We start from the raw sequence: 12454 nt of genomic DNA, 5'->3' as shown, positions 1-12454 counted from the left end.
GCTCTTGGTAGGTGGCTTTGATACTAACCCAAAATGTAATGGAAGGCAAAGTAATTGAAAAATAGACCTGCAGCTCTCAGGGGACATAAAGTTGAATGTGAAGACAACTACCTGCACTCACACGTTGCATCCATCCGAGCAAAAAAAACTTAAATATATTGTGTTGCAAAGTGATTGAATTTGAATCTCTTCATGAATAGGATTTGAAATTTTAACAATCTTAATAAAACACAACAAAATGCTAATAATAAAACTCTAATTTTTTTTCCATTATTCTAATAAAAAATGACCCTAGAAATTTCTTTCTCTTTGAAAATTTATCTCAAACTTTATCTAAAATAAACATAGCTAAAAATAATTGAAACTTTATAATGATTCAAAAACATGAAAATGTATAAAGATTAAGCCAAAGAGGAGTGTTTACTTACGTACGACCTGTTTTGTTACAATTGCTTCATGACTCACAGCTTGTTCCATACACGTGCTTCACGACTCGCAGCTTGTTTCGTAACAATTGTTTCACGGTTCATAGCTACTTTCATAGCATTTTCCTTTAAAACACTTTTCAGCACATTTTGTAGGTCCAAGCTTCGAATGGCTTCAAATCATTTTGAAAGATTTTCTTTTATGGTTTCCACAATTTTTGCCAACAGGTCGTCATTATTCCTGAATATTTCATGGAAAGAGTAACATAATTAGTGAAGTGTGCAAGTGTGATGCACCAACCAATTGAAAAGTAACACTAAGATGGCTTGGGAATAGGGGCAAATCTTCACCCATCCATCTCATGACCAGGGAGTTTTCGGACCTCAGAAAGAGCGTCTCTCCAATCCTGAAGAGTCTATGGATCGTATCGATCATTGTTTTTATGGTTGAGCAGGGCTTCAACGTACACTCCACGTTCAGGGCATTGCAAATCAGAAAGCTTGACCTCATAAAAAACAAGAAGAATGGTATTCTTTGACCTCACCATGAGGTTGAGTTCTTCGCGGCACCAACGAAATTGTTCGTAGTGGGGAGAAAAAATAGCAATATTGACATGGACGAATTGAATGGTGACCTCTATTTGAGGACTAATCTTGAGTCCCCGCAAGAGTTCCTGTTCATCCAGAAAAACTCTAAATCCACAAGAAACAAGGTTATTGTAAAGAGCATTGGCAAAGGTCTCTTTCACATCAGGTCCGCGATGATTTAGAAAAACATCGTAACAGGGACCATAAGGAAATTCTAGGAACACGCTTTCTATAATCTTATTCAATATCTCCCCTTCGTCCCTGCATATCCATTAATTCATTTATAATGTTAAATAAATAGAGAGAAATGGCTAACTACGAAAAACTAAATTGGATTTGGATAGTGGGATGCTCACCTATGATTCTCATCCACAACGAAACCACTAATTTCTGCAACATGGTGTAGAGCGTCTCTCCACTCCTTAATTGTCTCTGTATCATATAGATTTTTCTTTTCATAGTTGCACAGGGCTTGAGCATAGGGTCCATTATTGTCTTTGTCCGTCCACCTAAGCTCACTAGGTTTGGAGTAGTAAAAAATGGTAATAGTGGTAGTCCTCAACTCTGCAGTCAATTTAATCATGAGAACAAGCTCATCGAGACAACATTTTGATTGTGCAAAATTTGGAGGTAAAATGGCGATGTGTACAGAGGAAGCTAAAATAGCGTTTTCTATTTTCGGCGGAATCTTGTTGTGCAAGTCTCGCAAGTTTGGGTTGTCCAAAAAAACATGTAACTGAAGGGATTGGAAGAGACGACAAAGTTTGGTAGAGAAGGTGTTGACATCTCGGCTACAATAATTGTAATTACAAAGATTAATGAATATGTCATAGTGGACATAAGAAACTGATGCAGAACAAGAGGGAGTGGAGGAGGAACCCTAAGGAACTGATGCTGAACAATATGCAGTGGATGAGGAAGCATAAGGAACTGACGCAGAATAAGAGGCAGTGGAAGAGGAAGCACAAGGAACTGACGCAGAATAAGGAATTGACGCAGAACAAGAGGAAGTGGATGAGGAAGCATAAGGAACTGACGCAAAACAAGAGGCAGTGGAAGAGAAAGCAGAATCATCATGATGAGTGACTAAGTGCGCCATTGGAGTTCAATGAATACTGAGAAACAATGTTAAGATAATGCGCAACGTAAAGTTTGATGGGTGAAGGATGTGGTCATTACAAAACAAAAAATTGGTCTGGTCTCCACTTGACTGCTAACTCTGTTGCATTCCACACAACGAGTCCCCGGATGCCCCTACGCGTCTAGAAATTGCATTGCAAGAATCGTGTCGTGCTTATTGTTTTTTGCATCATTTTTTGAATTCTTTGCAAGTCTTCGCATAACTATACCAATATTGTGGGCTTTCTCAGGAGAATTCTATGAAGCGTTCTGCCTACCTAGTCAAATCCTTTAAACACTGGTTTAGAAGTCATGTGGAAAGATTTGCCCTAAAACATGCCACATACTTCACAAATTTGTCGACATCCGTTGAAATCCTCCTAATTTTCTGGCATAGCTTGCCAAATAATTTAATTTTTGCGCGTGCCATTGAATCGGCCAATTGTGGCATCTGCTTGCAAGGAAAGGAGCTCAGTCAAACGCCGGCCCGTCTTCCCGCTGAACTGACCAAAAACAACCCTGTGCAGGTTCCTTAGCACAAATAGAAACAATTTCGAACCAAAAAGACACACCATCTGAGCGGCAACAAAGGAAGACTAAGAAGCTTCTTAACTCTGCTGCATTCTGCAGTCTTCCAAGAACCTTCGATGATAGCTGGTAAATGCTAGGAAGTTTCTTAACTCTGCTGCATTATGCAGTCTTCAAGGAACCTTCGATGATAACTGGTAAATGCGAGGAAGCTTCTTAACTTAGTTGCTTGCCTCCCTACGCATTCGGAACCTTGGATGATAGCCGGCAAATGCTAGGAAGCTTCTTAACTCTGCTGAATGTCACACGACACATTGAGTAATGGCTCTTGTATTTATAGAAGTGGTCAACGCTTCTTTTCTATATTGCAACTTTTTTTCCCTCATAGTCTTAAATTGTTTATTCTCCAAAATGAAGAAATACGCCTCCTAATAGCTCTCGTATTTATTTTCATCGAAACTGGGCAACGCGTGTTTTATAAATTGCATTTTTTAATGTGACAAGTATTCATCAAATATTTACGTTATCGTTAAGGCTATTAATAATAGTTATCTAATATCTATAGATTATCTGATATCTATTGACATCTGAATTTTAAACTCATGCATATAAAATTTAATTATAATTTAATCATATTTAAAAATAAAATTGTAAATTAATATTAAATTAAATTAATATTTTATTACTTACAAATTAACTAGATTAGAGGGATAGATATGACAACCGCTCATGACGTGGAGCCCCAGGGATGCGTATGGATTTGGAAACAACTAAATTATGCTATCGAGCTTTAATTGAGTGGCCGTTGTATCTGTCCACTGTTGGATTTTACCAAGCCCGAAATCTAATGGTGGGCATATACAGCTGCCACTCGATACAGCCCAATAGCATAGGATTTATTTGTTGCCTATGGATTTGATCAGAGCCAAAATCAGAACTCACGATGAAATGACAAATGCAGATGTCAATTTGGTTGCCAGGAAAAATAGGAAGCCGTAGTCTAACTAGTTGGAGGAATTGCTCGGAAAGTTATGGAAATTTCGATTATATTTAGAGAAAATCTGGCAAAGATTTTTATAAATCCAAGTTATAATTGTTAAATTTAAAAAATTTAGGTGTCTTAGACCTTTTTGATGGTGCTGAATCCATTTCCACCATCAAAAACACGATTCAAACACTGTCTTTACAAGATTTTTTGAGATTTTTTTGCCCAGATTCTGACCTCTTTTTAACGACTCCAAATAAGAAGAAGTATTCTTCAACCTCCACCTCGTTAGCAGACTCCAAATAGGAAGAAGTATTCTTCAACTCCCATGACGAAGATAAAACATTTGTTTAAATAACAAAGGAGAATCATTGGCCGAAAGGGGACTAGGTCTCGAATTTGACGTCATACATGACGTATTTTATTTATATAATCATTCGATAGATATGTATACAGCTGGAATGTAAAACATGCAACCAATTTAAATTAGAAAACGTATCTTTGATAACGATCTCAATGTCAAACCTGATATCCAATTAAACTCAAGGAAAAGAAAAATGTAAATTTGATAGTGATCTTATTGATAAAATGTCAAATTTTATTTTGAAAATTATATCTATATATATATATATATATATATATATATATATATATATATATAATTTTAGCTAATTAAATAAATATATATAATATTAAGATTGTTTTTAAGAGTAATCATATTATTGAAATTTATTTATTATTAATATAGATCACAAAAGTCATGTAAATTTGATACAATCCTATAGGTAACTCGGTCAAATTTTATTTTGAATTGAAAATTATATATATATATATGAAGAAATTGTTTGGAGTTGTTGGTAAAGTTTGTTTTATAATATTTAATTTTTTAATTAATTTTCACTTACATTTATCTGATGGTCTTTTTAAAAGTGAAATATAGTTATTGTATCTTTTAAAGTTATTTGTTTATAAATTTGGAAATTCTTTCTATTGAGAAGTACTCTCCAGTCCATTATAATAGAGATATTATATTGTAACATAATATAATGTAATGTCTTATAAATAAAAATAAGAATTAAATTAAATAAAAATATTAATGTAATGTAAACTTTTAAACTGTCGAGTCTCACTAACACAACCACTTGAGGATAGACCTTGTTAGCAAGGTAACCCAAGATCAAACCTCATGAGGGGTGGTTGTGCCTTGTGCTAGGGAGAGGAGACGTGCTAAAAATTTCAATCAACTTAGGGCTGGTGTGGTCGAGGCCAGGTTCCATCCCTGGGTAACTTTGACAGATTAGATGCCCCTTGATCGCAGCTCCTCAACCCACATGTCAAGCCTGAAGGATCACAGACAACTTGAAAAAAAAAAATTTAGATAAAATATATATTAAAAGGCATTAAACTAAGGGTGATTGTTGCATAGTTGCATAGTCTGTGTTTTTTTGTGTGGTTCATGTTTTGTCATTATTTGAGTACATTGTGTTTCCGCAAGCCACACTTCCAAACAATGAAAGTTAAACCCTAAGATATACACACTTTGTAATTGTTACAAAAATTGCTCCGAATTCACTCCAAGTTGCGAAGGAAGCTTTCATTCTGTCGACTGAAGAGGTGCAGTGAAAGTTTTCTTTCTCTGCACTTCACACAATGAAATTAACTCAATTAAAAATAAAAGATTAAAATATATAATTCGATAATTAAAATAATAAAAGTAGTTGTACAGTTTGTGTTTTCATTGTATTTTTTATTGACCAATGAGGAAACCTGTAGAGATGGACACTAACTACAGTGCCGAGGACTCCACACCCAGTATTAAAAAATTAATTAAGGCCTAGTTGTACTATTAACATTTAAAATCCATATCAAGAAATTGGATTAAATGGAGGCAATGAGCAAATTCATACCTGGAAATTTAAGTCCCACAAAATTAATATGTCAATTTTACTCATCCAAAAGAAGCGAAATGAAATCTTCCTCCACACCTTCACACTCTGCACAATGAAAGCCAAACCCTTAGATATGCACACTCTGCAATTGTTCCAACAATTTCCTTGAATTCACTCTGAGATGAAGAGGAAACTTTCGTTGTGCAAAGTGTGAAGGTGTTGAAAACACTTTCATTACGCAAAGTGCAGAGGTGGGGAGGAAGCTTTCATTGTGTGAAGTGTAGAAGAGGGGACAAAGATTTCATTTTGGTTAACATTAAAACATTTAATGCAATCGTTATAGCAATTGCCTCGAATTCAGTCTCACATGCGGAGGAAGATTTCATTGCGCTGAGTGTGAAGGTGTTGTGAAATATTTTGTTATATACAGTGTAAAGGAAGATTTCATTGTGCATCCAAGATGCAGAAGAATCTTTCATTGTGCCAAGTGTGGAGGTGCAGTGAAAGATTTCAGTGTGTAGAGTGTCGAGGAAGCTTTCATTATGTTTCGTCTGCACTGCGCGTAATAAAATTAACTAAATTAAAAAAAAAAAAAGACTAAAACATATAATTTGGTAATCATAACAATAAATGTTGTTCATTTTGTGTTTTCATTGGATTTTTTATTGAGAACCAAATATCAAAAAATTAATTAGGCTTAGTTGTACTATTAACATCTAAAACTCATATTAATTAATTGGATTAGATTTTTTTTAAGGGAGGAAAGAGAGATAAATCAGAAAACATGGGGGGGAACGGGGAGGGCGCAGGGCGAATAGCTAGGGTTTCAGGGCTATTGCAAAGGCGGTTCTCCATGGAAGGGCGCAAAGGAGGGAGCTCCAATCCCTCCTAGAAACAGGCGATGACGAGCAGGGGTAAAAAACCAATGGAATATGATAGAGGCCCTTCAATGGGAAGGAATAGGAATAGTGAAGAGGAACAAGATGGACAGAAGTCAAAGGAGAATAACATCACTAAGGAAAATGAGGAAGAAGACAAGGAACAGGGAACAAAAAACAAAGCACACATGGGTCCATGTAAACCCAAAGCTGCAGTTACACCTAAAGTCGTTTTAAATGATCCGGCTCTACAGGCGCACAGGGACCACATGCAGACATATGCTATCATTTGTAAATTCATGGGTTTATGGCCCACTAAAAAAATCTTTACAAATGTGGATAAAATACCAGTGTGGTATTTGCAAACATCGAAGATAAGGACAAAGCTTTTGAAGGAGGGCCCTACTTTTATGCTACAACTGGTCTCTATATGAGACCATGGATCATGAATTTTGTTCCGGAATGTGAGACCTTTACTTCGGTCCCGGTTTGGGTAAGACTCTATTCTCTTCCTCTTGATTACTGGCAAACAGAGTCCTTATCTGCCATAGGAAATAAGTTAGGATGTTTTGTCAGAGCTTCTGAAGCCACTAGAAGGGGAAAGTATACTTCCTTTGCTAGAATATGTGTGGAGATGGATCTCTCTGGAGCTCTACCGGATGAGGTAATCTTGGAAGCATTTGATGAAGAATGGGTGCAAACGGTGGATTACGAACATATTCCATTCAGATGTCGCAAATGTCCTAAGCATGGGCACCTATTCAGAGACCGCCCTCTCACTAAAATAGAGAATAAGAGTAAAGCTAACACAATGAAAGATTCTGAAAGCTTTCACAAAGTGGCAAACAAAGGAAAAGGAAGCAAGAGGGGGCCAAAGATACAAAAATCAGAAGGGCAACAAGCCAGTCAAAATAGGTTCCAAGTTCTTGAAGAGGAAGAAGGGATAACAAATGCAGACCAAACGAATGGAGAAGGTTTAATGGCGAAGGGGAAAGAAGAGGACAGGGAACAAACACCAGATAAAAATAAGCAGAACGAAACTATGTTGAGTGATGCAAAAATGGAGATGGATCATGAGATGACCCAAAGCGAAATGGAAATGGAGTACCAAGAACTTCAGGAGATTCTTGAGAAAGAGAACCTAGATCTGGAAGATTTTTTGAATCAAGGAACCAAGGAAGGGATAGACTCGTTACCTCCATAAGAGTTCAGTAGAGTCCAGCAGTTGTTTATATGGAAAACCCAAAACAAAGGGCCGGAGAGGCAAAGAAACAAGGAAAGGCAGGGTAGCGAAGGGGTAAAAACGGTGAAAACCACACCAGGATTAGCACCCAGAAACCCAGGAAAGAAAAGAGGTAGGAAAAATCAGAACAAACTATTGATGGAATGTGGAAAGCTAGTGATAGACTCAGGTAAGATGAAAGACCTAAATAGCTACTCCTTTACAAATCTTTAATAATGAAGTTCACTTCTTGGAATATTAGAGGTCTAGGCAGTAAAAGAAAACAAAGACTAATTAGTAATAGAATGAAACAAACAGCACCGGATGTGATATTCATCCAGGAAACTGAATGTTCCATTCAAAAAATAAAAGAGATTTATAGCAAATGGCTCAATCGATATGAGTTTCTAGAAGTCAAAGCAGAGAATACAGCAGGAGGTATACTCACTCTTTGGAATCCAAAAAAAAATAGACATTTTAGATGTTGAGGCATCTAGGGAATATTTATCAGTGGTCATGCAGCTTGTGGCAGATAAGGAAACCTACCTGGTCACAAATGTTTATGGCCCCCAAAGACTGGAGGGTAAACTCAAGTTTCTAGATTCTCAGGAGGATCTCAGAGACAAACATTTAGGCATTCCATATATCTTGGGAGGTGATTTCAACATGATCAAATCACTTTCGAAGAAAAAAGGGGGAACCAGAGTTCTAAGTAAAGACTCTCTGAAACTTCAAACTTTTATAGATATTATGAAGTTAGTGGACATTGTAACGAGTAATGGCATCTTTACTTGGAACAATAAAAGAGGAGGAGAGTCTCAGGTGGCCTCAAAATTAGACAGATTCATGATCTCAGAGGACCTTATGCTCAATGACAAGGAAATATCAGCAAGAATTCTCCCCTTTGGAGGCTCAGATCACTGGCCGGTTCATCTGGAAGTGTAGGGTATTGGTACCCCCCGGAACAGACCTTTTCGATTTGAAAATATCTGGCTTTCCCACCCAGATTTCATCAGCAACATCGCCAAATGGTGGTCAGAAGATTTGAACATTCAGGGCACAAGAATGTTCCTTCTTCAGAAAAGACTAAAACACATCAAGCTCCGGCTCAAAGATTGGAATAAGAACGAATATGGCAATATTTTTGAGGCAAAAAAAGTTGTGGAAGGTAAAATGCAGGAACTCAACCAAGCCCTTATCACGGACGGCTTCGATGAAGTTAGAAGTGATCAAGCCACCAAATATAATCAAGACTGGGAGAATTTATGTAAACAAAAGGAAATATTTTGGAGACAAAAATCTAGGGTTCAATGGCTCAAAGAAGGAGAATGCAATACTAGATTTTTCCACAAATCCACTATAGCGAACAGAGCTCACGACAAAATTTCATTGATCAAGGATGAGGGAGGTAATCTTCACAACTCTCATGAAAGATAGAAGTTTTACTTGTTTAGAACTTTCGAGGCATAGCTAAGGAAACCTGTTATGACAGAGAAAACTCCATTAGGGACTTCACTAGACATATACCTAGGCTGGTGTCCAGAGAGGACAATTTCAACCTAAACAAGCCAATGACCGAAGAGGATGTTAGCGAAGTGCTCAAAGAAATGCAAAACGGTAAAGTGCCTGGCCCGGATGGTTTCAATGTAGATTTCTCTAAGGCTTGTTGGAATATTGTAAAACAGGATATTCTGAATGTAGTAGAAGAGAAATTATATACAAGTGATAGTAAAGTAAGGTGAGAGAGGATGTGTGAAGGCTGGACTGGTTCGTTAATGGCGTCTTAACCTAACCTATCTAGGGTTTGGGTTTTTCTCGGCTACAGCTGCACCGTTCACCCAAAGCTTGTTTTGGGCGGCGCTCTCCTGCTGGGGGGCACTGAGATCGGGCAGAATGGGTGCCGAGGGGTCCAGTGGGACCCCTTCGTTTAAAAAAGTTGTTTCGCAATCACAACCACAGAAGGTAACGGCGGGAGTGAGAATCGAGGGTCTGAACAGTAAGCTGCTTAGCAGCAAGAGCAACAGAGAAAAAAAGTAGCCACAGTCTGACAAGATAGACAAAGCAACAGGTGCTAGGAATACAGTGAAGGGGAACACTGTGGACAAACAGGACAAGAATGATGACAGAACGCAACCATCAGAAAATGAAAAGGAGAAGGCCACAAAAGACAAAGAAGGGAAAGGAAAAGGAATAGTCTATCCGGAGAAGGAGGGGGAAACAAGCGCAGACCCCAAAAGAACACACGTGACCAACAACGCTTGTAAGGCAAAAAAAGAAGGTAGTCTGCGGATAACCATCAACGACCCTGAAATCCAAGCATATAGGGATCACATGGCTGAACATGCCATCATCTGCAAATTCATGGGCATCTGGCCTTCCGAGAGAACCCTTTGCCAGTGGATAAGACAGCAATGGAAACCAAAAGGGGACGTGCAGCTGCATTTAGGAGCTAAAGGTTTTTTCACAGTAGTTTTTACCAGTCTAGAAGATAAGGACAGAGTGTTTGAGGGAGGCCCTTACTTTTTGGCAGCAGCAGGGCTCTACATGAGACATTGGAAGCCAAACTTTGTCCCGGAGAAGGAAACTTTCACCCAGGTGCCTGTCTGGATCAGACTCTTCTCCCTACCCATAGATTATTGGGGTCTTAATGCCCTGAAACAAATCGGGGACAAGCTTGGCACCTTCGTCAAAGCTTCAGAAGCAACCATGCAGAAAAGATACACCACCTACGCGAGAATTTGTGTCGAACTGGATGTTTCAGGAGCGCTACACGAGGGGGTTTGGCTTGACTACAGGGACGAAGAATACTTTCAGGCACTAGACTATGAGCAAATACCCTTTAGATGCCGGAAATGCCATGAGCATGGACATCTAGTCAAGGACTACCCCTTGAACAAAAAGGAGGCCGAAGAGGAAAAAATATAGACTACCAGAGATAAGAATAACTTCATTAAACCCAAGAACAGGCAGAGAGCCAACAGAAGGAAAAATGGGAAAGGGAAAACGGATAGAAACTATTTCAGCAACCCCTTTGAGATCCTAGATCTTGAGACGGACTCGGAGGAAAAGCAGCCCACTCCCCACAGGAATGCGAGGCAAGAGAAGCCGGAAAAACCTACAGAAGAAGAAAGGACAGATGCAACAACAGCAGGGGAGATCCTCATGACCGACAGAGTCGTCGAAACGGAGGAGGAGACAGATATGCTAACAAGTGAAGCAGGCAGCGAGGACCTGGAAGACACCCTCGCAACGGACGGAATGGACCTAAATGCGCTGGTGGAAAGCTGGAAAGCCAAGGGACTGGAAGCAGTTCCAGAGGAAGAAATAAGGAAGGTTAATGACCTGTTCATAGCACGGCAGAAGATAATCATGGAGAAACAGAAAAGCAAACTTGGAATAATCAAGGGAGGATCACCTCACTACCAAGTGCAGCTGGGAAGAATTTCAGGCCCAAGACACAAGCGCCGACGAGGCCGGAAAACAAGCATCGAGCAGCTACAGGAACTTGGCGAAATGTTAATTAATGCTGGCATGATTAGGCAGCTAGATGAGTACCCGTCCTTCCAACAAAATAGTTAACTATGAAGATCATCTCTTGGAACGCCAGAGGAATAAGTAGTCAGACCAAACAGAGGGTTCTAAATCGAAAAATGGGGAAGTATAAGCCGGATATGCTGTTTCTCCAAGAAACCAAATGCAATAGTGAACTCATAGGCAAGCTACGTAGGAAGTTAAGCAGGAATTTCGAAGTTATGGAGATTGAGAGTAAAGGGTGCGAGGGAGGCTTAGCAACCTTCTGGGACACTCGAAGGTTTCATCTCTTAACAGCTGAAGCTAGCAAGAACTACCTGGCTTTGGAGATGCACCCAACAGGTAACTCATCCTCTTTTATCTACATTAATGTCTATAGTCCCCAAAAGATAGAAGATAAATTTTGTTTTCTAGACTCGCTCACCAAACTCATAGAAAGACACCAAAATGCTAATTTCATCCTGGGGGGAGACTTCAACATGATAACCTCCCTCCTGGAGAAGAAAGGAGGCCTAAGAAGATTACACAAGGATGGAGAGGCCTTTATAAGTTTCATAGAGAATGCAAAACTGGTGGATGTATATCCCAAAAGCGGCAAATATACCTGGAACAATAGACGGGGGGGAGATAGGCTCATTGCTTCTAGATTGGATCGTTTCTTAATTTCAGAAAGTCTGCTCTTGGAAGGAACAGTCGTCGAATCAAACATCCTCCCCAGCGGAGGATCAGACCACTGGCCGGTCTCTCTAGCAGTTGAGATTCAGGATTCTCCCAAAAACAAACCCTTCAGGTTTGAAAAATTCTGGATAGAACACCCCTCCTTCCTAGAAATGGTAGAGAAATGGTGGTCAAAGCCCGCGAGGGAGGAAGGCTCCAAAATGTTCATCCTGCAACAGAAACTAAAAAACATCAAACTAAAACTGAAAGAATGGAATAAACAAGTCTTCGGAAATATCTTCCAGGAGAAAGCAATCATCGAAGAGAAACTGGAACTAATACAAAAGGAAGGTATGGAAGGACGCAGAGAGGAGGAGACAAGCAAACTAGAAGAGGAACTCACGCAGCAATGGCACAACAGATGCAAACAGGAAGAAACACTTTGGAAACAGAAATCTAGAATTCTTTGGCTAAAAGAAGGGGAGCAGAACACAAATTTCTTCCACAGATCAGCTATGGATTACAGGAGTGCTAACAAAATTATGGAGTTAAAAGACGTGGAGGGGAATATCATAAGAAATCACAATGAAATCTCAGCCTCCCTCAGAAATCACTTTAGCCTCATAGCGTAG

The 12454-nt window shown here is 39.0% G+C and overlaps 2 protein-coding genes across 2 annotated transcripts; one reads left to right on the top strand and one right to left on the bottom strand.

Annotated features, from left to right (window-relative positions):
* Window positions 1-841: 841 nt before the first annotated feature.
* LOC149215912 (putative 2' cyclic ADP-D-ribose synthase BdTIR) lies at window positions 842-1596 on the bottom strand. Its single transcript, XM_089389766.1, has 2 exons — window positions 1370-1596; window positions 842-1274 (listed from the first exon to the last, which is right to left on the bottom strand). The coding sequence occupies exons 1-2, from the start codon at window positions 1594-1596 to the stop codon at window positions 842-844; spliced, it is 660 nt and encodes a 219-aa protein (XP_089245892.1).
* A 9688-nt stretch (window positions 1597-11284) lies between these two features.
* LOC149215911 (uncharacterized) lies at window positions 11285-12454 on the top strand. The gene has a single exon (XM_089389765.1). The coding sequence runs from the start codon at window positions 11285-11287 to the stop codon at window positions 12452-12454; it is 1170 nt and encodes a 389-aa protein (XP_089245891.1).

This window comes from Pinus tabuliformis, chromosome 1_1, assembly GCF_031772625.1.
Source record: "Pinus tabuliformis cultivar Carrire ecotype Pingquan chromosome 1_1, CPIR1, whole genome shotgun sequence".
Lineage (NCBI taxonomy): Eukaryota > Viridiplantae > Streptophyta > Pinopsida > Pinales > Pinaceae > Pinus > Pinus tabuliformis.
This window is presented reverse-complemented; position numbering and strand designations above follow the sequence as displayed.

What these genes read in the sequence shown, in the direction of transcription:
- LOC149215912 (XM_089389766.1), bottom strand. Translation starts at nt 1,596, where the DNA reads ATGATTAAATTGACTGCAGAGTTGAGGACTACCACTATTACCATTTTT. An exon ending in GTTGTGGATGAGAATCATAG is followed by an intron (nt 1,275 to 1,369) that starts GTGAGCATCCCA and finishes ATGGATATGCAG; the next exon opens with GGACGAAGGGGAGATATTGA.
- LOC149215911 (XM_089389765.1), top strand. Translation starts at nt 11,285, where the DNA reads ATGGGGAAGTATAAGCCGGATATGCTGTTTCTCCAAGAAACCAAATGC.